This window comes from Dicentrarchus labrax, unplaced genomic scaffold (assembly GCF_905237075.1).
Source record: "Dicentrarchus labrax unplaced genomic scaffold, dlabrax2021, whole genome shotgun sequence".
Lineage (NCBI taxonomy): Eukaryota > Metazoa > Chordata > Actinopteri > Moronidae > Dicentrarchus > Dicentrarchus labrax.
Genome location: NW_026136711.1, coordinates 13,244,266 through 13,271,973, shown reverse-complemented (window position 1 = coordinate 13,271,973; position 27,708 = coordinate 13,244,266). Strand labels below are relative to the sequence as shown.

The 27,708-nt window shown below is 41.2% G+C and overlaps 1 protein-coding gene across 1 annotated transcript in view; it reads left to right on the top strand.

Moving 5' to 3' along the window:
* Positions 1-27,708, top strand: part of slc25a26 (solute carrier family 25 member 26) — a 51,213-nt gene that overhangs the window by 9,002 nt on the left and 14,503 nt on the right. Inside the window, exons 4-6 of the mRNA XM_051414469.1 lie at positions 1,545-1,649; positions 2,437-2,484; positions 25,080-25,124. Of these exons, the coding sequence (XP_051270429.1) occupies positions 1,545-1,649; positions 2,437-2,484; positions 25,080-25,124 (198 nt within the window). The remainder of the gene's footprint in view (positions 1-1,544; positions 1,650-2,436; positions 2,485-25,079; positions 25,125-27,708) is intronic.

The following is a 27,708-nucleotide window of genomic DNA, read 5'->3' as shown; positions in this document are numbered from 1 at the left end:
TCTCTGAGATGGATGCAGCCAGTTTAGTTATTACAGGAAGGTGATGCAGGTGAATGTTTGGCCACTTGGTGGTACTGTTGCTCCATGGTTAGGTTGAAGTGATGAACAATTCTCATACTCACCTGAAATACCAATAGGAATTGTGCTGAATTCTTCATAGACACTCATTCAAGTCTTTTGTTTTTGCTCTTATGTAAAGAGAAGGAGGTTTATCTGCTCATTATGTATTGAAAAGAGGAAGAACTTGCATTGTCTTGTTGCAAAAGTGATATGGTGAAGGTCAAAACAAAGCTTAGACGTAGACCAAATAATAATCAATAGTTTAATAGGATTTTTAGAGATATGGAGCCAGAACTGTGGCTGTAAAGATTCGCTTGTTATGTCTGTAAAGTCTTATTAAACTCGGTCTGTGATTTTACTTGACTTCCAGCACTGCTGACTTATCCTTTCTCCTTTTGTGGTCCACATACATTCACGTTCTTGCTCATAAGGTGTCCTTGGTGTCTGGCAGAGGAGACGACAGAAATGATGAGGGGCTGACAGAAGTGAGCCCTCTAACAGCTGTCGGGGTAGCCTTGTCCCTCTCACAGAGTACGGCAATAGATCCTCCAGGGCCCATCTCCTCAAAAACGTCTGATGGGGCCCAAATGCTGAATCAGTATGGATAGGTGAAAGGAGAAGGAGCAAAGCAAGAAAGGGGTGAATTTTGTCTTTATTGCAGTACTACAATCACTCCTTCTCTTTCCTCCTCTCCAAACATCACAGCACTGTGGGGAGGGTGGCACCGCCGGACTGGCATCTGTATGACCAAGGGAATCACAGCAGGGGGGTGGCTCACCATCACTTTGTCAGATTGCTTGCCTTTAGCTGGTATTTCCGCTCCAATGCAGGATAAATGGGAAATCAAGTCGCCAGGTGGGCAGCTGTGCCTGCCTGCCTGCCTGCCTGCCTGCCTGCCTGCCTTTAGGGCGATGGGAATTATGAAGCATAAATATTCATGTCTATCTTCACTAGCTGTTGGCAGTCCATATTTTTGTTGACATATGGTAGATGGGCTGGAACTTGTAGCGTGGAGTGTGGTTACTGAGGTGTGCATGTGTGTCTGGATATATCAGTGTGTTTGATGGAAGCGCATGTTCTTCGGACACAGCGACACAGTCAGCCTGATGACCTTTTTACCTGTTTCTCAGGTGTCATATGTCTACTGTGTGTAGTGGTTTGTTAATTGGTCCAACTGGACGCTAACTGAATCACTTGTTATCATGCCAGCTCGATGTAATTGCTCTCCTCAGGCCGTGCCATATCATGGCCACCTGCCACATAGCAAGAACATACACAGGCTAGTATCATGTAAACAGGCACCTGGGGGAGGGGTGCATGGGGGGGAGGATGAGGAGTCTCTGCTGACAGACCCACCAGCAATGAAGCACACTGTGGATATTAAACCCTTTAGAGAGAAATCCAGTACTGTAAATTGAGATTTTATGTGTTGAGACAAGACTATTGGACAGTATCTGTTTACTCATGCTCTTTGCATCCTGCAGGTGGCGTGTCTGATCCGGGTGCCCACAGAGGTGGTCAAACAGAGGACCCAGGCTTCTCCTTCATTCACCACCTACCACATGCTGCTGGCTACACTCAGAGAAGAGGTACACAGTAGTCAATGGCACTTTCTACTAAATGATAACTCTGGTTTATTACAACTTTAATATGTTTTTGTGGTTTTGCCCATCATTCCTATCAGTGATAATAACACTGTGCTCTCAACCTTAAATGCTGAGATCTGGGAGTCCGGTGACATCGCTAAAAAGAAGAGCGTTGGGGCATGAAACACAAGCCCTCAGACAGGAAGATTTGAAACAAACCTAACCCAAAGACACAAAATACTAAAGGCCATGTCTGAAAGTGTTCGTACTTGTTCGGAAAGACAACACTTGAAGGCGGGGTGAAAAGCCGGCTCTCAGAGAGAGATTAGGTGGGCATGAATGTTAGATTGTTTGTTTTGGAAAGCTACAGAAATCGCTGGACGCTGCTGCCCCAATTTCAATGTCGGAAAGGTCGGCTGTTAGGTTCAGAGGCTGTTAGACCATCCGACAAGTGCCTTGGTTGAAGGATACTGACACCTTAACCCTAACCCAGCTATTAGCAGTAACTTTGATGACTAAAATCAAGGAGTAGGTAGAATGTGAAAAGTTGTAATAAATTGGAATTATTCTTTTTTTTATGTTTTAATTTCATAGATTAATAATTTCTCATCTGGTTGTTGTGAAATATTGAACTTGGTTACTTGTAAAATAATTACTTTGCCATACTTTCTTGAGTAAATATTGTTGACTTCTTAAAGGAAAATATTCCTCTGTTTACTGAATGTAATTAAAATAAAGCGTATGTCTATGATTCTAATAAATGTGAAATTGTTGTGTTATCTCTGAGCAGGGTGTCCGAGGCCTGTACCGAGGATACGGGAGTACGGTTCTCAGAGAGGTAGGATTCATTCAGTTTGTTAGTTTGTTTCTCTGTCACCTATTCATTCTTTTATCTCAGTTGGTCTTTCTGCCATCCACTAGTGGTAGTGAGCACAACCAATGCCTGTTCTAAAGCAGATCACACGCTTGTTACGTCTGTCTTCGGTAAAGTTAAGTTTCATGCAACTGTGAAGCAAACCTGATCTAACAGATTCTATTGAAATCAATTTCAAGAGTTTATACTATAGACAATTACGGGACTCCTTGAAGGCTGTGTAGTGAATTCTTTTTGATTGGCTTGACGAATATTGAGGCTTTCCACTCTTCTGACTAAAGACATTTTAATTTCTCTTGGGCTTTATTGAGGTTGGAAATATTGATTTACAGTTTTTTTTCCCAGTTTCATCTCATTCACTTACTTGTGCAAGATGCTCTCCCTCCTATTAGAAGTACATCTGATTAATTAATGCAATTAGTTGCGTTATAAATGCAAAACAAAACGAGGATAAATGAGCATTGGGCTGCACTCCCTTGATGGCCGCTCACCTTTTTGTAATGAAAAAGCCGTTGTAGTTGTTTGATTCATGATCTTCTGTTTAATTGCACCTGCAGTGCATGATAACACAAAATAATTGGAGCAAAAACTGAATAGATCTCTCACTTGAAGCCCCCCTCCCCCGATAAGTTTCAATAGAACTGGAAAAGAAAATGAAAAAGGGAGGCAGAGAGGGAGAAAGAAGTATATGAAGGTGACACTTGTCTTTCCATCCTTTTTTTTGGGAAGTGGGTGAGGGCGTAATCTAGTCCCCTCTGCTGTGCTAGCCTGTACTTATTTTCTGCCTCACTAAACTGATGTTATTCACGCAAATTCCATCTGGACAGCCGCAGAAAAAAGGACAACAAGACACTGTGATTTCTCTGAGGGGCTCTGAATAAATGAATACATTTGGAGGCTGGCACACGGCCTGTGTGCATACTAACACTAGCAGATGAAACGCAACGGTGGCGGCAGGGATTTTGGGAGCGCAGGAACGGCAAGGGATGCTCCGCAGTGATTGGCTTTGACGTGTGTCAGGAAGGTAATTCATTTTCTCTCGGCCTCCTTGGTTATCCGCACATCTCCCTCCTATGACCAAGCGACCCTGTCAAGATAAGTTTGTTTATGTGGTACGGCGTGGCGCCTCCCCACCCTTGCTGGCCCACTAATTGGGGTCCTCTCTGTGCTTTATATTCATTAGGGTTCAGAAGGCATTTGTGATCGGCATGATATCACATTAGTGCAGGATGTGTGAGACTGGCCAGACCTGGACTTGGAAGGTGGAGTGCAGGTGTGACTGATTTGGCGATCTGGTTCACATTGTAGTACCAATTTACATCCAGATCATCATACCTAGCAGTTTCATACAGTTATGGTGGCTTTTACAAATCACATCCCAACAATGCCCAAAGTTTATTTCTAAACCTTACCTGCACTATTGACTTATAGGCATTAAATTATTTTTTCTTTTGCTCCACATTAATCTTTGCTTTTGTCTACCCTCAATTTAAAAGAAACTAGTAAGTGCTGAGTTGGCACCTTTTGGGTTCCAGCTGAATAGAGCATTAAATCAATGAGATTCAGATTGTGGTGAATACAATTGTGTCGTGAAAAATGACTATTCAACAAAAAAAAAGAAGCAAGGGTTTATTAATTAATATCAGCCATTCTTTGTTCATGATTTTAAGTTTGAGTATACCTGTTTTAAGTCCCAGATAAAAGTTTATGTTGTCTGGGTAATTTGTATTCGTTTTATGAAAATGCAATTAACCCAGACTGTGCTTATATTTAATCAAGACTCTACTTATATTTTCATGATCTGGTGATGCCTGTCATTTTGGCAGGAATTCCTCAATTCAAGCTCTAACAGGCTTCTCCTTTTGGAAAATACCATCTTTCACCATTAGATGGCATGCTAAGATTAGCACTGCTATAGATGTTTGTGCCTGACTTTCTCTCATTTCGCTCCTCTCTCCACTCCCTCCATGCTCAACCCCCCCCTCTTTTTCCTATCTCTGCTTCCCCATTACACCAATCCAGCTTTATGACATTTATGAGCAGCAGTCACTGCAGCGAAAATGATGACTTTTTTTTATGGAGAGCTCTTTATTTTTCCGATCTAAAGCGCTGTGAGGTGATCTCGGATTTGATCTAAACTGCTCCAATTTGAGATTGAGTAATGAGCCTGAGATGGGTTATTAGATAGTAATTTAGTAATGTGGTGGTATGGGGGCTGTGGACGGATAGGTTTTAGTGAAGCTGACAGTGTCTGACACAGTCGACTGAAGAGCCTTGAACATTGTCTGATTGCCTATATGACCACACTACACCTCATACTTTTTCACTTACTCACTGTGAAAGCCACTTTATCCAAGTAAATTTTTTACACATATTTAAGTGGGTAAGTACACAAAAAAGGAAGGTATTTGACCTAGCTAAGTGAGACTGAACAGTCTATCGATGAAAAATGCGTTTCTGTTCTTCCCTTTACCGGCATTATATATATTTTTCTTTAGCCAGCCTCTGAATCAGCCTTAAAGTTTCTCCACCCAAACAGCTGGAATCTGGCAAACCAAGGTACAGGATCTGGCACTAGGGCTTATGAAACACCTCTCCATCCAGGCTCCTCCACACCACACCTCTGCTTCCTCTTTATCCCTGGCTTCTATCCCTAGTTGATCCCTTCTCTGCTTCCTCCATAAGGGGGTTTAGCTGTAAGGAAAGACTTGTTGATGTGGGTTTTAACTGATACCAACAGGACAAATTACATCACTCCAACTTTGGGATTTCTGGACTACGTGTTTCAGAGCTGATTTTAAGGTTTTCAATCATCAGTTTCAAAGCATGACTAGGGCTGACTGAGCTACAGATGGGTGACAAATTAAAGGAAAAACCAACTTGAAGTGTTTTGGTGTTGGGCCACTACAAGCCTCCTCCAAGTTTCTGGAACTGTACCGGAGGGATGAACAACTAGATAGAACACCTAATAGAAAACATATTCCTTTATCATGTGGTGTTTTGATTATGGTGGAGTGCAATGTCCTCTACACTTCTAATTGTAAAGGCTACCATTCATTTTGATACCCTTCAAACTAGGGCTCTGACAATCGATTATTTTCATAATTTATTATTCTTTATTGATCAGTTAATTGTTTGGTCCATAAAATGACAGAAAAGCAAAAAAAAAAAAAGCAAATTTCTCAAATCCCAAGTTGACATATACAAATTATTTTATTTTAAAACCAATTATTAAACGATTCAGTCATCAAAATAGATGCTGATTAATTGTCTATCAATTGACTAGGGCTCCAACTAACCATCATTTTCATTATCTGTTCATAATTGTTGATTATTTTCTCAATTAATCGTTTTGACAATAGAAAATAGTTAAAAATGGCCACCACAATTAAATAAAACCCAAGGTTCACTAACAATCGAAAAAACAAAGGTATTCTATTGTGTAAAACTAGAAACGGCAGCTAATCTTCACATTTATAAAGCTGAATGCAATAAAGGATTTGGCATTTGAACAATTATCAAAATAGTCGCTATCTTCTGTTGTTCGACTAACCGATTAATCGACTTTTCGTTCCAGCTCACACTATCCCCCCCTTACCACACTCTCTCTTCGTCCTTGCGGGGCCCTTCTGCCCCTCAGGGTCCCAGTCGAACCTCCATTTCACTGTGTTTGATTTCCCTTGTTGTTTACCCCCCTGCTCAGCTTCAGTCACGCTGGATTCAGCTTTTGAAAGTGGACCTGTATGTTTGTGTGTATGGTATGTGCAATCACAACTGTGCAATGACATCTCAGTTGTTGTGGTGTGTACATTGAGTTATGTGTCCATAGAGAGCAGTGAGGGAGTTCTGCTTACACTACTGGGATGCTGAGCTTGAAACCGTATCAACAGGCATGCAGCAGAGCAGAGCAGTGCTGACCCCTGCGTGGCCCTTTTTTTGGAAAGTAGCCACTTTTCACTGTCTGTGACGCAGGTTCAAAAGGGAGAGGTGAGGGGAATCACTCTCATATCCTGTCTCTGTGCGCACTGATCCACAGAGGCTCGTGTTTATACACCCTCATATGACTAAGACACAGCAGAGGAGAGACAGAGCAGAAAGAGGGAAGAGAGACAGGCCAGGGGAAACAAAAAGTGTTTATTTTCCTCTACATATGTAAAGGCAGGTTTTGTGGGACATGTGTGCAGACATGGAGGCTTCCTCCTGCTTTGTGCTTGAAGTTGGACCTTTTCAAAACGGCTGCCATTAGTCTCCCAGAGCCAGACAGCAAAGCAACTTTTCTAAATGACTTCAACGCCTTAAAAAGCTTAACTGGATTAAATGAAATGGAAAATATCACTAGAAAAAAGAGAAATGAAACTAAGGAAAATATGAAACTGTTGGTTGAAAATTAAATATAATGCCTACTGATTACTGTGTTCACTTAAATTGTGCCTTTTCTTTTATTGTTTTGGACTCTTTGTAAGAGCAATTTTTAATTTGTAGCTGTTTGCAGTTACACATGTATAGAAGAAGATTTGTATCAAGCCAGTACAATAAGTGACAGTGAAATGGAGGTTTCTATTGGTTTTAAAGATGGAGGTGAGTGTTTGAGCTACTGGTGCTACCTTATCTGTTTACACTGTGATCAATGAGTAGACCAAGAGTCCTGAGTAAAACTCTTGACCTCTCAAGATTTGACCCTTGACATGACTTGACCTATCGAAGGGTGTGTGTTTGTTTGACTGTTGGTGTGATATGGAGAAACAATAGAAGAGCGTCAGCTATCAAGGTGTTTTGGATGTATTGTCTGGTGCAGGACATAGTTAGATCTGGCATTAATTACACATTAATTACATACATACTGACTCTTACAAAATCTTAACTGAGCCATACACAGTGCATGCACACGCCTTTTTAAAACATTCATATTGGTCTACTTTTTGAAGTTGAAAAACCTCTTTCAAAGTTTATCTTACTGTACACCTTGTGGTAACCTTAATTATTCCTATGCAAGGCTACAAGGGAACCAAGAGCTATTCTCAAGGTGTGGTTGGATAGCAGGCACATGTTTGGGGCTTACCTTGAGACTTACCTTGAGCGGCTCGCACAAGCAGAGCCTCACCAAGCAGCCAACCAAAACGGCGTGCCTCAAAGACGTTCTTGTTCAAGTTTTGTTGTTATGGTTGGTCCTAAAGACACAATCTGGAGGTAGGTAGGTACGTAGGTAAACATGTGCAGCAGCTCAACAGTAGTCTCACCATGCAGCTATGCATGAGCCCTTTGTACACCTGGTCTCTGAGTCAGTTAATAAGCACACACAATTCTTTCACATTAATTTCAAAGGCAGCCAACTACAGCCATAGAGAGCTCTCAACCTGATGTGTCTATTCACGTTGTGGGTTTAATAGTATTATTTTCTTTTAATAAATCACTATCAGTCTACCTGCTTGAGTTATGGACTATCCTTTTTGAATGCTGCCCCTGTTGGAGTTGTTTGTAGCTTAGGAAGACCATCAGTCTTCTAACAAGGGTCAGCTCGACCTGCAGACTACGATTCCTCTTCGTCACTTGAGGATCTCTATCACTTTACCACACACGTCACTTCAGGGATTAATGGCTTACTCCCACCACCACTCTGGATGACGGATGGATGGGCTCCTCGGCTGCACCTGTCATTTACATTAGTGTAGTTGTGTGAATACGTCTTCCATGCTGGCCCATGCACCTATATTACATCCCTCTCATACATTCAGTCCGTCCGGGGTAGACATTGGCAATGTGGCTTTTGCGGCAAATCTGACTAAACCTCAGTAACCTTTCTAAGAACAACACGTGGTCTCATTAATGACTTCTACAGTCGGATGTGCTTAAGGAGTAAGTTACCATGCTGTCAGACCCCCACGTGTGCCTTCTGCTCAGTGCAGTCTTGGCCAGGGGACAGTGCAGGGCTTTCTGTGCTTCCCTGTTGAGGATGATGCATTGGAAGTGTGTGCCACTGAGAACCATGGATCACACACTTATGTTAAGCACGTTTGTCCCCATTGAGCTTTTCAATCCACTCAAAAATCCATCATTGTGGCTATAATTCGTAACGCAGGGATTCTCTGTGCGTTTCTGCATATTTGTGTGGAGACTTATAACCAATATCTACTGCCAGACATTTTTTCCAGGAAAAAGACTGTTGTTTTAGCTGTGCAACTATAGCTGATTTTATGCCTCTCCCCTGTGCTGTATGTGTATCTGTGTATGTGTGTGGACATGGCCATGTTAGTCAGTGTGTGTCTCTCCGGGTCTCGGGGCTATGTTTGCTTCCCACAACTTTACGCATGTTTGTCTCAATGCAAGCAGAAAACCATTGGTGCTCCACATGTGTTTCCAATAACACACAGCCCTGACGGCCTGGCAAGGGACTGAGGGTGGGAGGGTATTTAATGAAGGGGGGGGTAGTTCTGGGATGGAAGGAAAAGGGACGGCAGTGGTTTGGATGTCATGTGGAAGGAAATAAATGTCAAGAATATGCTCCCGCATGTTGGAATCTGGTGCCAGTACACAAGCTTAAATGTGATGCATTATTCCCCTGTGAGCAATACTTGCAATGCAGATTTTGTTTGAATTGGACACCTGTTCCACTTGAGTTTAGCAGGCACTAAAGTGACATAATACCCTAACTGCCTAATTACTGTAATACCCATCTCAGTCAATCTGCCTATTATAAAGTCACTGTCAGAAACCTTTACATGAGTTAAACCTTCAATCAGATCCACTCTAAGTAACAGTAATGTCTTATTTTCACTTTATCCCGGAGTGACAGGAGAGAGTGAGAGTTAAGGGAGTGGAAGGAGTATAAATCACTGCTGTGCAATAGCCAGACGTGGGGAAGCACCCGGTAATTACAGAACCACTTTTCTTTCATGGGAAGCAACGATGCACATCCTTCTCCCTTTCCTTTTCTCCCCTCCTTTCCAAAAGCAGGCAATCTCATCTCTCATTTCTGTGGATTTACAGTAACGTTCAGTTGAATGTAATATATAACCCCTTGTGAATTCAATTGGCTTTTGGAATGTAAATCATTTTAGACTCAGACAATGAGTTTCATTTTTCAACCACGTTACAAGTTGCAGGACTGTTTTGTAGTTTGCGAGGGTTTCTGTTGCATAAGTGCCCTTTTTTCCCGAAACAGTCATATGAGGCTCTCCAGAAGCAGCACCTGCTCCCCCCACCCAGCAAGGCATATGCCTGCCCTGTTTCCTCCGCCACAACCATCATCTTTCTAGCAGCAATGCTTACGACCCGAAAGCATCTGGAACGAACCACCTGAATGTCAAGGGTCACGCTGTGATGTCACTGCTTAATGTCCAATGGAAAAAAGCAATATAAAGTGTCACTTGCACCACAAGCATTCACCTCACTCAACCTCAGCAGAGGTTAGGAGTTCAAACCAATTCATAATTCAACACTCATCTACATTCACAGCAGTCCAAGCTGGAGCCGTTGTTTATGTGAGCCAAACGGTTACGTAGCTTTGTGCTTGATATACCACAATTGTAATTCCAACCATGTCAGATTAATGAAAAACTTCACGTTTTTGTACAGGTTTGATGTTCAAAATGTGAAGGTCTTTACCAAACAAAGAAGCATTCTTCTTGTGAAAGACTGTTCCTCTTAGGTTAACTACGTACCACCAGCACATCTACACAGACTTATCAGCCCCAGTGGGTGGGCTCGTGGGATGGTCGGTCGGTCCACTACTCTGGTCCAGACTGATGATCATTTAGTCTGCTAGCTTAGCACCTTTTTTATTCGAGGAGCCTAAAGATGAAATATTGGTGCAAAGACTGTGTTAGTTCTTAATAAAAAAGAAATCAGTGACTCTGTGACCAGCTGGAAAACATAGTATGGCAGTTTAGATGTCTTACTGTATCTGTAAAGGACTAGTGTTTTTATATTCACTGATGGTAGTGCAGCTTATTATGTTGTGCAGCCTTTTGTCGAGGTCTATAACATATTGATCAGGCCCATGCATGGTTTTGTTTGACTAACTCATCTAGTATCTGTGTGTATGTTTTCAATATACACTTCTCTCACTATGGAGACTCTGTTATTTCTAGCTTTGCTGCTGCTGTTCTTATCTGATTCCCAGCTGATAAGATATGTTTCTGTTAGTGAGGAACGGAGAGAGAAACATTTCAGTTGGCCGTCAGGCAGTGATTGGTTAGCTGCAATGACTCTGGTCTGTGTTTTATTGCTGTGGGCAATGCTCCCAGAGGTGTGTGTGTGTGTGTGTGTGTGTGTGTGTGTGTGTGTGTGTGTGTGTGTGTGTGTGTGTGTGTGTGTGTGTGTGTGTGTGTGTGTGTGTGTGTGTGTGTGTGTGTGTGTGTGTGTGTGTGTGTGTGTGTGTCTGTGTGTGTCTGTGTGTGTCTGTGTGTCTGTGTGTGTGTGTCTGTGTGTGTCTGTGTGTGCGCGCGCATGTATTTTCATATGGGCATGTGTGTGTGCCATGCTGATGAGATATCAAAGCAAGCAGCCTTAAAATGGACTTTCCTGCCCACTTTACTGTAGTTTGCTCTCTTTCCTTTAAAAGGAAACTCTCACGTCATTACTGCGGCTATTTAACAGTTACCTGTATTTATAGACACAAAGCCTTTCAAATATATTGCAAGAAACATACATACAATGTTTTCTACCTTTAGCCAACTTGTGGCTTTTTCTAACTGTTCATAAAATAACCAGTATTTATCGCAAATTCTGTGCTGGCATGATGGCGCCCAGTTACAGTAAACCACAATTAGCATGCATATGTTTTGACTGACAAATACACAACCACAGTTTTGCATGTACGGTTAAAATAGAAAACAACTGAACTATAGTGACATTTATTTGTGACTGGGTAGGGTCAGACCAACTGGCTCACATCAGCAGCTAACCAATGCTAACATTTAAGCAACTATATAAGCTCAAGGAATGGCATTCTTTTACATTATTGACTATATACATGTTTTGTTACACACTCTCTTAGTAGTCAAATGTGGTTGTTTCTGTAGGTGTTGGTTGTCTCTTACAGTTTATCTTTGAATAATTCATAATTCCTTTGTGCTCTCCGTGTGCATTTTTGACAGAAATATGCAGCCTGTGGTTAACTAAACCATAATGGGATGCTTCTGTTGATTACAGCTGTGGGTTCCATTATCCCAGCTAGGTTTTAGTTTTTCTTTCAGTATGTCTTAGAGATTAAAGTACCAGTCTTTTACACATTCAGCAGTCTGTCTGTACTGCCTTCCACAACAGAATTCAGTAATAAATTCTCCACACTGAAACTCATTCTATGCAGGTGGTTAACATCGTTGGCACCAATGTTTTCTCTAAAATCTCTCTAAATTAAGTTATTGGAAAGCACAATTTGAAAAGACAATATCACATCCACCGTGGGTAGCAGCTGAAACTCAGGAAATTCAAGCTTGTTTTCATCTACTGACTATCCCCAAAAATATACCTGATGGTAGAATCACACAATATAGCAGTATTACGACTCTAAATATTAGTTAGAGATAATGTTGAAAACCATTTCTTCTCCTGATACCAAACATCCTAGTCAGTGCCAGGATCATTTGCTGGTAAGAAACTAAGAAATATTAACTGCTCAGTAGCCTCTACTATAACTGCACCATATATACGTAAAAATATCATCAAATGGCTATGATACATATTTGCCTTACCATTTTCATCATTTGTTGGGGATTGTACCAAACAAACTTGGAGAACAAGATTTATAACCCAGGCTATTTTTCTGCAGCAATACAGTAATTCATTATAATGCTGTTTTGTCACCGATTTTTACCTTTATCATAAAATTGCAGCTTCTGCGAGTTGGATATTTCACTTGGCCATATTGCGATTTTGATAATATTTCGTTTAATTATGTAACCAGAGCCTCTACGCCTCTCAACCAGCTGTGTAACTAGGCTTTCTCTGCACCACCAACCTCTCCCATGGCACATTTTCCGCCAGTCCACTCTCCCACTCTCCTAGCCTCAGCCAGATCCTCAGGCAGCCATACGTCTCTCTTCCTGTCAGCAGCTAATTGGTTGGCCCTCAGGGCTTCCTGTGTCACACCACACCACCATTCATTGGCTAATATGCACTCTGCCATTGATGTCATCTGTCAGTGGCTGTGACAGATCCCAACTGTCGTGTTTTCAACCCAGTGAAAGACTTATTCTTTCATTGCTGTATAACCAATGAATTATGTATGAAACAGTTTATTTTCCCTACATGCAAGTACCAGCTCTGAGGATGTTGAAAATGTCTACCATAACATTCTTAATACATACTTACCTGCCTCTAGCCAATTTTGTAAAGTGTATTAAGTCCCATCAATAATGTTTAGCATTTTACATTTTACATCACATGTGAATGTTCCTGTTGCAGTGTTGCATTAGTAGCAGGCTTTACTTCATATCCCTTCATTAAAGCCTCAGGTGTCTGTTGATAAGGAAGCTTGTGTTTTCCCTTTTGTGCCTTTGCCTGTTCTGCTGTATCAGGTGTCCATTTTGAAGCAACAAGCTGCACACAGGTGGGGGGAAGAAAAAATCACCAGCACAACATAAATATTATTCAGAGTTTCTGGGAAGCATTTCTCTCATGTCGATGGAATTGCTCTATTGAATCTTTGCCAGCACACTGTTTCTCCCCCACCACCACCACCACCACCTCTCCTCCCTTTTTTCTCTGCTCCCTCTCTCTCTCTCCCTCTCTCCACCTCAGAACAAGTCTTAATTTGTTGGGAATATTACTGTCCTGCGCCGACATTCACCGGTCTGCAGCGGCGTATGGGAACCGGGGCCAGCTTCGATTGGGAGATGTGCCGGTGCTCAAACCTCTCCCTAGTCCCTACATACACACACACTGCTCTGCCCTCGGCATTCAAAACTGTCAGATGGAATTCTTCAGCAAGTGCACTAACTCTCCTTCTAGTTTTTACAGCGCTGGGGATCTGGAAAGGTTGAGATGAGTGATTGCGAGTCGCTTAAGGCAGAACACTCCTCATAGTTACACAATATAGGCCTTAAAGGGACAAATACGGATTGACACAACTGCATGGCCTCCAACACTTCCTAATCTGTGACAAATTTAGGTTTTGAGGAACTGCACTGAGCACAGGGGGAGTTATGCTTTCTATGTGTTAGAGGTTTAGGTTTGGATCGGCATATGATTTGTGTGAAGTGTGCCTCAGGGGAGTGTGAAGACAGGTGTGTATGGTTGAACTGAGACAGCATATGGGGGTCTGTTTTCTGTTATAGGTAGAGAAGGCCTCGGCTTCCACTAACCAGCAATATACAACCACCAAGAGAGAAGTAATCCAATCTCTCTCTCTCTCTCTCTCTCTCTCTCTCACTCTCTCACTCTCTCACTCTCTCTCTTTCTTTTTCTCTCTGGCACTCTCAGTTTCCCCTCCCTCCCCTGTCCGTTCCCCCTCTGTCTCTCCCTCAGGCCTCTCTTATGAAGTGAGAGGCCAAACACAGGCCCGGAGTGCCGGATCAGGCTCCTTCTATCGATTGACTTTATTTATGTGTTTGTTTATTTATTTAAAAGGCCCTGAACCCCTCTGTCCCTGAGGGGTACTTAGGTGCCACACACACAAACACACACACACATACACACATACACACATACACACATACACACTCTCTCTGTCTCTCTCTTACTGGACTGTACACATACAAATTCCTCCTGTGTTCCTATGTTTAGGCAGGGTTTTTGCAGCGTCACTGCCGGGTGTAACGTGTGTCGTCACTGCAGTACGTAGGTGTGACATTAGCTCATATGTGCACGTACAACTTGTGTCCAGTGTTTAGAAACATAACATATAGCTGCCCATAATAGGGACATCATTAATGCCCCATATGTGAAACAGGGACAATGTTGGAAAATTGAATAGGCTAGCACAGCCTAATTTACAGCAGTAAATTACAGTAACTTGTTTGGGTGGTAATACATCTGGTGTGTTTATAATGTTGCAAGTGACACACCGACATCTGACCAAAACTTTGCAGTGAAATTACAGTGGTAAAAGACATCAGTGTGGGATTCTGGCTCATTTTTACAAACCGTACAATGAACATAAACATCAATATATACGTCAATATAAAAAATATTCTTTAAAAATATATTTATTTCATTTCCTGGCCTGAGTGATGTTCTAATACATTTCCAGCTGGTGTTATTTCAGTGAAGTAATTGCTGCCCCCCACTCACCGTTTACTTAGAGCTCAGGGTATTGCAACATGCACCCTTATCGCATATCTGTCATACTTCATTAGAGTATCACTAACCAGCAACACGCCTTTGTGTTTGTCTGTGCTTGTCTGAAACGTACTCAGCTGTGCAGTTTTTACTGATTGTTTTTGTATTTTTGTTTGCATGTGCTATTCTGTGTTTTGCCGCCATATTTACATCCAGATTGTCCTTCCAACTGTCAGACAAACTGGTCTGGCTTCTTCCCGCTCAGTGACTTTCTATGACTGAGGTTGCACATTTGGCACAGTAACGCGCAGAGGTGTCCAACACCACCTGCCTCTCTGCCATGATTAATGACTTTATCATCTTTCAACGTATTAAAATCTGATCTCTGTCTGTTTGTTATCAGCATGTCACCACAGTCAGTTCCTCGTCATACTTTTGTGACACGCAGCAGATAGAATGTGGGTGTGTCTGGATGTTTGTGTGCGTGTGCGTGTGCGTGTGCGTGTGCGTGTGTGTGTGTGTGTGTGTGTGTGTACTTGTATGACTTTGGCAAGTGAATCCAGCTTGCAGCCCTGTTGCATTAGCTGGTAATAAATGTGGACTTAGACTCAGGGCTCTTCTCTGTGTGTGTGTGTGTGTGTGTGTGTGTGTGTGTGTGTGTGTGTGTGTGTGTGTGTGTGTGTGTGTGTGTGTGTGTGTGTGTGTGTGTGTGTGTGTGTGTGTGTGTGTGTGTGTGTGTGTGTGTGTGTGTGTGTCTTCACATGGCCCATAGTGATTCCCCACTTTGAATAAGGCTGCTGTTGATCGCTTCACCATCTGACTCCCATCTGCTTTCCCTTAAAAGCTCCTCTCCTCTCCCCTCCCAGCTCTTCCACCTTTCCCATTCTCTACCATGAAAAACAAAAATCAAATGTCATTCATTCTTTGACTATCAGAAGACAGACTTTTGCAAACAAAGTTCAGGTCTACAGGTTTACTGCTACAAAAAGTATCAGTGCAAGGGAAATGCTGAGATTGATATATTGTAGTGCAGTTGGGAAACTACTGTAAAGGGCTCTGAATGAAATAAAAGAACAACAAGTTTACTGGACAGTAAAACTGTTAATCTAATCTCAACCTGAGCTCTTTAGTGATTCACCATTTCTTAACATGACAGCGTAAACATGTAAAAGCATCAAGTGTTGATTTTATTTTGCGTATAAATTACATTTTGAGAGAGCACACATGGTCTCATTTCAAATGGTACATTTGGTAAATTCCAAATCCACGGGTTTAGGAGGTTTTGCCAACTGGATTTGGAATGGTCATTCAGTACCAAATACTAGCAAATGATCCAGCAAACTCCTCTGGCTCATGAATCACTTGCTCATTTGCTCATTTGCTCATTTGCTCCACATCTGGTGGCAAGAACAGAGCAGAATGAGTTGCAAGTTTGTAAGTTTTTGGGTTCAAGATTGCACCACAGTGTCTTGTTATTTGTGTTTTTCATACTACAGCAGTATAATCTGGGAGGGCCTTATTGGCATTGTAATGAAATAAACATGTCATTAAACATATACTTTTTGAAGTCTTTTTAAATGATATAATGCAGACATAAAAATGACATAAGTGTTTTCAGCAAGGTGGGGGCCTTTACATGTGGGTGGAAATCTAGATTAAACACAATTGTAGCTCTAGTTTCCAAAAGACTTGCATCTCAACAAAGATAAGAATTATCAGCATGACTGCAGAGTGAACAATCAGATTGCTTATAAACTATTGTTATGAAAAGTGACATGCTACAGTGTCACATCAATGATTACAAAATAATTTAATCAAACTGTGTGATCAACTTAACACTTTTCACTTTCACTTTCACTTTCACTTTTTTATTCACATTAATGGTAAACCTTGCTCTTCAGCTGGACTCTCAATTCTCAATACTTTGATAATCCACTCCCTTTCTTCCAGCACCACAAGCAGGGTTTCTTTGGTGGTTTGTGGTTTTGAGAGAAATGTCTCAACTGTCAACTTTTAGATGGATGGATTTTGTACATACATTACGTTGGCCAATCAAATACATACAAATGGACTTCCCTGGTAGATTACTTTTTAACGCCAACGCTGCAGTTTACGTTGTGATTGGCTCAATGAAAGATAAGATAGTTGCTGCCAGAGTCATTGTGCAGTGTTGGATAAGCGTTAAACTTCATATGGGCTTCCTGGATTGTATTTCATGGTCTCACCGATACCTTAAACAACATGCCAACGCATACCCCTGCTGCGTTTTAATGCAGGGCTGTTTTCAGTCTGAAACCCCACATAATGTCTTTTGTTTGTAGACAGTTTAACTCAAGATTTGGTTTGTGAGTTTTCTGGTAATGTCAAATGGAAGTACTTTTTATCAGCAGTTTATAGTTTAGAGCAGTGCTTAAACGATTCACCAGTTTTCCTGTTGTTGCTGATTTCAACAAACATTTACCAGCCAATCAGTATTTTTTTTGACAGTGGTATAAATAGTCTCTAGTGCACTATTAATGTTAAGTGGATTGTACACACAAGCTTTATATCATCTTAATGGTACTATATTATGCTAAATATCCAACATGCTGACATAAATTGTAACATTTTGTTGGAAAGCATCTGAAGTTTGGTTTCCAGTCAAGTTGGTTTTGGAGAGCGATTCCACAGTAGCAGCAGGTAGATGTTTTAAAGTAGGGAAACTGCAAACATTAAGGGATGAGGTACTTTTTGGAAGAGAATCTATTGGAAAAGATGAATAACGTCTCATTTGTTGGTTTGGCCATCTATACATTTGTCTGCTTGTGTCTCCATCTTAATATCCATCCTCTCTCCTTTTAAATACTCATCAGTATGCTGAGGCTGCAGTATGACCTATTAAAAGTCATTTGTCAAATTGCAGCCAACTGGCTTGCCTGCAATCAGGCTCAATGTGAATATATTTTGACATGTGTTTTTCCTGCCCTCCGCTGAGTGCCTAAGGACCTGTGACAGCCCGAAGCCTCTCTGAATACTAATAAAGTTAGCACTAATACAGTTGGCAAGGATGCATATACACACACACACACAAACTGGAGCACTGTCAGAATGACACAGCAGACACAATCTCCATATTCCTATAATATAGTACCTGACAGTCACAGCAAGTGGCCCTGTCACCTTTGATTATTGACAAAATGTGTCAGGCAGCAAACATAAAATTCTGCAGACACACATACACACATCAGCAGAAATATGATTAAGCGTGTCGACATATTCATACAGAAAGGCAAGACACACATGCAGAGTAGCAGGTCTTTGTGAGGGCTGGTCGAGTGTTTCCCAGCAGTCGAATCCTGTCCCTGGAGGCCAGCTGTATGACACAGATGTTTGTGGGCTCTGTGAGCAGATGCTGCTGAGCTCCTGGAGCACAGTTTTTACTTTGTGGCCAAGTTGCAGAGCCATACTTTGGCATGATTTTAACAAAACAAAAAAAAAAAGGTATACAATGGTGAATATAGCTCTAACCTTAGAGGTGACCCGTTGTGATCCTGACTATTTACTTTGGAGGTCAGCAAGACATCAGAATAGGTGAGTCGTCAGTAGGGTGAAGAGGTATATTGGTAGACAGAGAGACCATAAGTTGATGCATTCAGTTCAAGAGGAAGATATAGCCATGTGTATTAGAGGGCCAGATATTTGACATTAGACACTAGAACACATCCCTGACAACTGTGTGAACAAAAGATTTGTCTAAGGCTTGCTGTATGATTTCAGCAAAGCTTTAGTCCAGAGTGAAACAGGTTAAGTGCAAGGCTTATTGGACAGCCAATGTTTTGCTTACTCAAAAAATGTCTTATCCTTGGAATACTCAAGCTAGGGTTGGATGAGAGAGATGGAGGAGAAAAAGTATGGCTTAATTAGCTGATCATTTTTGGTTAATCAATGAGCCTATGAAATGTATAATACAGAAAGATCGTAATGTCCTACAGCGGAGCCTAGGATGACATCATGAAATTGCTTATTTTGGTCAACCAACAGTCTAAAACCTGAAGAATTTCACTTCACTATCGGACAATAAAGCAGAGAAATCCTCGCATTTTAGAAGATAGTATCCAAGAATATTTGACATTTTTGTGTGAAAAATGGCTTTAGTTGATAATCCACAGTTGTTAAGACATTTCTCTCTGAACCAGAAATGTCAACCTGTAGATGCCAACAGAAGAAATGTCAGGGGATAACAAAAGTTAGTAGGATTAATCTTCTGGGGACCACGAGTGTACGTAGAAAAATACATTGCAATCGGTCCTAGTTGTTGAGATATTTCAGTCTGAACCAAAGTGCTTGACTGACTGACCTTACCATCCCTAGAGCTACGCTGGCATGACTGAACAAATCCATTATGTTTACATTTATACAATTGTAAACCTCACTATTCCATAACTCTAGAACTGATTACTTAGTTACTTGAGTGTGTTTGTGTGGTTTTTGTGTCACAACCTTAATGTCATGTGACAGGTCATGTTCACTGACCTCAACAACGTGTTAAACGTATTGGGTGTGTTTGTCTCCCTGGTTATTGTTATGATTCGTTTACTGCTTATGTGGCTGTGGAAGCACCCTGATTGGCTCAAGCTGGAGTTGAGTGAGCTAGTAAAGTTTTGGCAGGCAGAGGAAAACCTCAGTCGTTTTCAATGGACATAAACATCAGTGCTGCTCTGCCTTCAGGGTAGTGTTTTCTTCTGCTAACTGATCATTTGAATAACAGCTACACATTAAGTCTGTGTGAAATAAACACTAAATGAAGATTAAAAACATGCTCTCTCTTATTTGCCTTGCAAGTTTGATGAAATAATTGAGGACTCCTGATTGTTTATGTCCTGATGATACTGACAGACATCTCTTTTCCATGCTTTGTACTGGGATTTATGGAGTCCTGTCTGTTTTTCAGAGTTAACATAATGACTTTGGATTGAGAGGCCATCATCCGCACACACTCGTGCATACTAACGCAAGCACACACACACACACACACACACACACACACACAGCAAGTTTGGCTTGTGTTTATGGCACTGAATAGACCGTGGTAGCTGAGGCATTATACAAGGCAGGGGGATAAGACAGAGTCAGCAGTTAGCACTGTGGAGCAGTGTGGATTTTATGCATATTGGCTGCCTTCATGCTAGCCTAGCGTAGCACAACCCTGGCTGTCTGTGTGGCTGTGTGCTAGTCTACCATGAAATAGCTCAGGTCTAAATGTGCCCTCAACACTCATGGCAGACCTCTTTGTAACTGTAGAATATCAAAACCATGCGGTTCGCCTACTGGCCAAGTGGTTAGGGAAAATGTCCCCTTTTGACTTCAAGTTCAGCACCTGCAACCAGTTGCAACCAGGTGGTCCTGCACTGTGTCCTTGAGCACAGGTGAAGTAACTCACTCAGTTGATAGTTAGTTGACTCAAAATGGAATTGAAACATACTGTGCTTTGAACTAATTATGTCACATTATGTTTTAAAATGTAATTGAATAAGAAAGTACTAGAAAAAAAACTTGAGGTAGTGGCATTGTTTTATTTTAATTTGCATTTGCATGTATTGATAATTATCCCTTAGTTGATCAAGACTTTTTTTTGTCAGCAGCACAGTTTTGGATGAGGGGTTATTCCATCTTATGGCACTCGCACAATGATCCAATTGAGTAATTTCTGTCACATATAATTCCTTAAGAACTACATTTTTATTTATCTGATATGGTTGAGAGACTAGTTGTTTTGCCCGAGGAGTCAGACAAAATGTTTAACATTTCAGTTCCCACAGTGTCTACTTCTGTATCATTAGATAATAAGATAAGATAAGATAGACTTTATTGATCCCACACTGGGGAAATTCGCTTGTTACAGCAGCTCCAGATGTGTAACAAAGCAGATGAGAAAAAAAAAAAACACATTAAATAACAAAATAGAAAAAATACAAGATATCAAGAAACAAATAGAATTTGGGTTGTATGCACAAACTATGTACAGTATGATTCTACAGATGTGATTTAAAGTTAAATAATAATGTTCCACAGGTTTCAAAAGGAGGTAGTGGCATATTGTAGAAATAAATAATAGATAAATAATTACACCGGACAAAAAATATATTATACAGAAATAATTTCACAGGACTATGAACAGGTCTAAGACTAAAGTGCATGTAATGTAATTACAGTGACATTGTTGAAATGAATGCTTACAGAGGTACTTTTCCTTACTGATATGTTTTGTGAGGGGTTATCTTTTCCTTTTTATAAATACATGTGGGTATTTTATGGAATTTTCTGTCTTCAAGGATATGAGCAACGTTCTGTCTATCAGGTGCAATGGTGACGCACAAGTCTCCAAGGTTACCCCGCCTCAAAAACAATAGCAAAAGCCCAAAAACTAAAAAAAAACTGTTCCCCTGGGCTGTTTTGAGAAATCTTCCTTGTGTTTTTATTGCAAGTTAGAGCAGTGACACAAGGATTGCAGTTGTGGTGAATAATCATTCCACAGCGGGTAACACATTGCACGCATTGCTCAGCTCGATAGAAAATGAAAAGACTTCAGGTTACTTTTTGATTGGGATGTTCGCAGTGGGATGATGCACTGGTCTAGGAAAGGAAAAATTCCCCCCCCCTCCCCCCCTTTTCTTTCTTCTGTCCCCCAACAATTCTCCCCCTTCCATCACTACACCAACATCAGGTTAAAGTATTGCTTTGGTAGGGGAAAGCTTGTTGATGTAAGATGAATAGAAATCAATTTAGAACGGGAACATAACACTACAGTAATTAGCTCTAATATCCTCCACCCTGTAATTGATTTTATATCTGAAATAAACAAACACACACAGTTGGAGTCTGCCGGATGCCACATCTAGTCAAGTTCATACGTGTTTCAAGTGTGTGTGTGTGCCATCAGCCTTCCCTTAACTATAAATGGCTTATCAATTTTAATCAGACCGCATGTGGTTTTCAGACGTTCCATCTCTGCCAGGCAACACACACACACACACACACACACACACACACACACACACACACACACACACACTGCAAGCAGCCTGTGCCAGAGGTGTCAAACCAAGTCATAAATCATTGGTGGATCAGTCTTTCCAGATCCTCTGCAGAACCCATCTGTTCTCTCTCTCTCTCTCTCTCTCTCTCTCTCTCTCTCTCTCTCTCTCTCTCTCTCAATTATAATCATACAATTTTTCAATCTTTCTGTAGTTAATTGTTTCCTTTTCCATATCTGACAACTACATTTCAAGCTGATTTGAAATAATAAAGATTTGATAAATATTGTAAATATAGTCTTTCAGAATAAAATAAATGTATGTATACTGAGATTAAATCACATACAATGTTGATGTCTCTTTAAAATAGTTTGAGCATGATTGCAAATATAGTTTAGAAGTTCTGAAGTATACATATCAGATGAGATATATAAAAGTTTACTTACTTTCACTTCAATTTACTTTCACGTATACCAGTACAATTTGTTCTGCTTACATTTAGCAACAGTGATCATTATCCCCACAAAACCCACCATTCTCCCTGTCTTCCCCTTTCTCTTCCTGGCCAAAAAAAAGCATAAGCCATCAGGTTGGTAATAAAAGACAGGTGCACTTTTATTCCTTTTGAAACCTCTCTCATCTCTCCACAGTTGGAAAACAGAGGTGTACTCTCTCTTCATCGTATAACACTCCACTATCAGGGGGCTGGACACCAGACCTACATCAAATAAAGATTTTCTAGATCATCTCAAAGGGCCGAGAGAATTTGCTTCTGTCTACCCGGATAGACCAGATGGGCATAAAGAGTTTCCACTGGAACGTTTCTGTTAGCACCATGTACCAATTATCAAGCAACAATTGAATGCTTGATTGGGCATACAGAAATATAAAACATTTCATAATTAAATAATTTATATCGCTGTATGCAGCATTTGTAGAGTGTGGGTTTATCTTCTCTCACGTACATTGCAAACGTTAGCACGCCACAGCAACTACTCTATCATAGCATTACTTCTGAAAGTGTATGTCATTCACTAACTGCATTATTATATGTGGTTACAGTTGCGCTAGAAAAACACCTGTTCGGGACTGGAACATCCTTTGTGTAGACACCCAGTTGCAGCTATATCAGAATTTAATAGAAGCTCTTTCCTGCTCTTTATTTGGTTTGGCGAGGTTTACGCTCCACAGCCAGACTGTTGAATTGCATTACATTTGTCAAACTCACTGATTATTTCTCATTTACAAATCCTTTTCTGTTGTGAAAGTGAAGTATGCTGTTTAAATATACAGTAAGCACTAAAGTATCTGACCTCTGTGCTGCTTGTCCAGGTATGTTTTTCTGCTCTAAGCGTCCAAGTTATTCAAGGGTTAGGTTAGTAAGTCCATTTTTATTTATGACTACCTTGAAATACATGATATACTCTGCTGGAGAGGATGCTGACTTTTTGCTTGAAACATTTGGCTTTAGCTTTAGTCTTTTAGCTACATTCTTGTTTTTAAACAAATCAGCTGGAAGCACAGTCAGCCAACTTGTGTAAATTTAGCATTAGCATTAGCTTTCACTGGCTTATTGGCTAGAAATAAGAAACCTGCTTGTGTTTACTTCTGTGTGAAATTGAAAATGACTGTGAATGTAGACTGGTAAATCTGCCATTATCACGGTAAATTGCATTATGTCGTTATGTGTAGTGCTGGAAGGGAAAGCCTGTGTGTGTGTAAGGGCTTAGCAAATTGTCAGTTGAAGAGTAAAGTCACTTGTTGATATTTCTGTCTATATTTATACTTCTTTTACAGTATTGGCCTGTCATGGAAAGACTGCTAGAATGTTTGTGTGATAGCGGCTGTGTTTTCATTCAGAAATGTCCGGTATAAGCTGGTGAAATATGAAAAGTCTTAAACTTACATGTCAGACCACTTAAATAGTTGCTAAAAGTATTATATTGTTCACCAGACAATGACTATCTTCTGAATATCCCCTTACTGTACATTAGGCTTCCAGTTGCAATACAATAACAGCTCTATGTCTTTACTTTGCTTTTAAAATGGCCTTTAATCAGACTCCAGGTCATTATGAATATCTTAAAAAGCGTTATATTCAGCTCTCAGAAAGCAGATGCACCAGATACCCTTTAATTGTTTATATGAGGTCAGTTAATTTGGACTAAGTGCTTAATAAGTTCATTAAGTGGCATAAACACACTTCATGTATTGTCTCTGTGATCTGCCTGGGTCAGAGTTGGACGAGTCCAGTTTGTAGTGACGTGTTTATGTAGTCTGATGGAACATGTTGGAGGAGGTGGTACCGATGGGTGAATGATCCTCTTGTTTCTGTGATCAAAGACGGATGACACAACCCAGTGTCACTTTATTTATTTCTCTCTTTGGTTTTGTTTTTGTTCCCTCTCTTCCTTCCTGTCCTGCTCTTCCATTCCTGCAGCGCAAGATGACAGGATACACATGTGTGCGTTTTTGTTACCTATTGGGGACCTGTTGTGGTATTAACACCTTGTCGGGACCAGTAGTCACCACGGAAACCAAAGACCGGTTCTAATGCGGCCAAAACCTCATTTCTGAGGTCCTTGTTCTGGTTAGGGGTGAGGTGTGAATTAAGGTTAGGATAAGGTTTGAGGTTGGATTAGAGTGTCCATAATGAATAAAGTGAATGGAATGTCCTAACAAGGATAGTTGAACAAGCTTTTGTGTGCGTGTCTGCAATGTGTTTCTCAAAGTGAATAAGAGAATATACTGTGTCTGTGTGAATTTGTGTGTCTTTCTATGTCTGTTTATATAAAGTATGCCCATTCCTGTGCGTGATTGCGTGTGTGTGTGTGTGTGTGTGTGTGTGTGTGTGTGTGTGTGTGTGTGTGTGTGTGTGTGTGTGTGTGTGTGTGTGTGTGGTCTGACTGTGTGTCGTTTGCCCCCTTGCCTTGGCACTGCCATTGATTTCTTCCCGCTGTAACTTCCTGCCTGAGCCGATTTAGTGTTTCCAGTGGCAACACTCACACTGCAACCATCACTTTAGAGCCCTCCCACCATCCCTCTTTTCCTCTTTCCAACTTTGCTCCATCCATCTGTCTATCCATCCATCCATCCATCCATCTATCCATTCAGGACTGCCAGACCACAGCCCGTCTCATTCATTAATCATCAGCAATGAGAAGGAACAAGGGAGCAGTCAGGCGAGAGAGAGGAAACAGAGAAAGGTGGCAGGAATGACAAGTGCAGGAGATTGGAGGATATAGATGAAACTTGAACCTCCAGACAATCGAAAAACTAACACTGAGATAATCCTGGTGATTAAAATTCTGTCTACTTGTTTTTCAGATCCCGTTCTCGCTGGTGCAGTTTCCACTCTGGGAGTATTTAAAGGTATGTATCAGATCTTCCCATAAATGTTTGTCTAACTGACTTAATTCCCTTTCTGTCTTTATTATCCATCTGTTTTATCCCCTCTCATTCCTCCACTCTCCACCATTCCTCAGCACCATTATTTACAGTAATTATTCTCAGTGATAAATCCGTAGTAAAGTTATAATAGTGTGCTTACGCTCTGACACATTTACAGTGGGCTCACCCTCTACATTCCCCTATATCATTGTGGCAGGCAAAAATGGGACCCGGTTTAATGGGCTGTCACGACTGCCATCAAACCAGCCTTCAATTTATCCAGTCCTGTATACCTGTCTCTTTCTATCTCTCTTCCTCTCTTTTCTGAATATGTTTCTCTCTCTCTCTCTCTCTCTCTCTCTCTCTCTCTCTCTCTCTCTCTCTCTCTCTCTCCTCGCCTTCTCTCTCTTTTCATTGTGTGGCCCTGAACACATAAAAGCCGTTTCTCTTTGAAAAGACGACATTTTGTTGAAGTGACATCATGTCTCAAGGGCAAGAGAGGCGGACAGTCAAAAATTCCATCAATGTTAGAAGCTAACGGCCGAGCTAAGATGAACAATACACTGCACAGCTGTGTGTGTGTGTGTGTGTGTGTGTGTGTGTGTGTGTGTGTGTGTGTGTGTGTGTGTGTGTGTGTGTGTGTGTGTGTTACATATATGTGTGTGTCTGTGCATTTGTGAGAGTTAGATTTTGTCTTTCACAAGTGTCTCTTTGTCCCTCTGTCAAAAGCACTCTCTCTCTCTCCAGGCCATCTGGACACGTCCGTTGGCGGAGAGTTGAGCTGCTGGAATCTGCACCTCTCCTCTCCTCTCCACTTTCTCCTTGTCCTCTTCTCCATCCAATGGCTCCCTACACCCAGTCCTCCCAGATGTAGCCTCCATATTAACATGGTGCTCTGAATAGCTAATGAGGCGTTTCCTCAGTTACAATGGCAGAGACTAGCTGACTAGTCATGGAAGGAGAAGAAAAAGCAACTACTTGCAACAGGTTTTTTTTTAACTGCCATTCCTTTAGAGTGACCACCAAGATGTTCAGAGGCTTTCATAAACAGTAATAACATGATTTAGTTCGAAAGAAAGGCCAGAGTGAAGGAATTTGAGAGAGTGAATGTGTGTGGCATGATCTCCCATCTGCTTTGTGGGATAGTAATGTGCTGCGTTATAGCCTTTTTCTTTTTGCTTCACACCGAGCCAGCACAGCTGTCAGTGAGAGAATCAGAGAGAGGAAAAGGGAGAAAACCAACCGACTGCTATAAGCCTGTTGGAGTTTAGTAAGAAGAGTGCATTAAGTTCAACTGGGATATCACACAAAGGCATATTCCAAGCAGGAAAAGTCAGGACATTTTCTAAACTCAAGTCACAGGATCTGAAGGAATTTTACATATTGGTCACTGCATAGAGATTTAACGACTTTTTGTCACACCAGACATGTGAATAATTCTCACTGTTCTTCTTCACACATTAATTTCACAATACTGTGGTTTTCACTCAGTTGTTTTTCCCAACATCAACTGTAGAATAGGGCTCACAGTTTACCCCATCTGTTCTGACCTCAAAAACAACATTAGCAAAACAGGAGGGTGTAACACTTTTTAGGTTATGATTGAACACCAAGAAAGAGCCACAAAAACTTCAAGGAATTTTGCGTCACAGGCATGCTGGGAACTTACATTGAAACCAATGAGACGCACTTACAGATGCCGTCTCCCCACACATACATGCACACAAAAATACAAACACATACCTGTCGTCCCGACACACTCACGTGCACACGGAGCCACCACCTCTTTCCTGTGGGAAGTCGTCCAGGTGCAAACTCTGATCCTGACACAAGGGTTCACAGGTCAAAAAGTTTGTTTTCCCAGGTTTACCCCTCATGATTTATTCATGAAAAGAAGAAGGAAGGGATGGAGAGACTGAGATGGGGAGAGAGACAGAGGAATCCCCCAGCATGAGGCCTTTGATGTGGAAAACAAAATCTCCTTTTTAATCTGCCCTATAATGGAGTACACATGACACATCCTGAGCCAGTATGCACTATTTGCCAGTTCTTCTCCTTTCTGTCTTTTTCTGAGTGTTTACTTGTTTGTGTTTGCATGTGTTGTGCACGCACACATGGTTTGTGTGATGTCCACATATGTCTTCGATAGGAGGAGAATGAGATAACGTGCAACAGATTAAACTCGCAGGGGGGTGGACAAAGAAAATATTAGTAATCGCTCCATGCTGTTGCTCAATTGCTCTCCCTGAGAAGTAATCATACCTTGCAGCGCCCGAGGCAGCCCAGCTGTCCACATGCATTTTATACAAAGACTAACCTCGCGTAGTCAGTCTCCTCATCGCTCTGCTGAAACGAGTCGGGGGAGAAAAAGAGACGAAGAGTTCATTCTCATAACAAAAACATCAGGTGGTTTCACTCAGTAGCCAGTTGCATCTGGGCAAGCAGTCCTGTGATGTGAAGGTTTTCAGACACAGAGAGTGCTTGTAAAATGCACTGGACTAATTCATTTTACTTTACAACTTAATTCATTAGCTATATACAATAATTAGCTTTGTTTTCAAGTAAA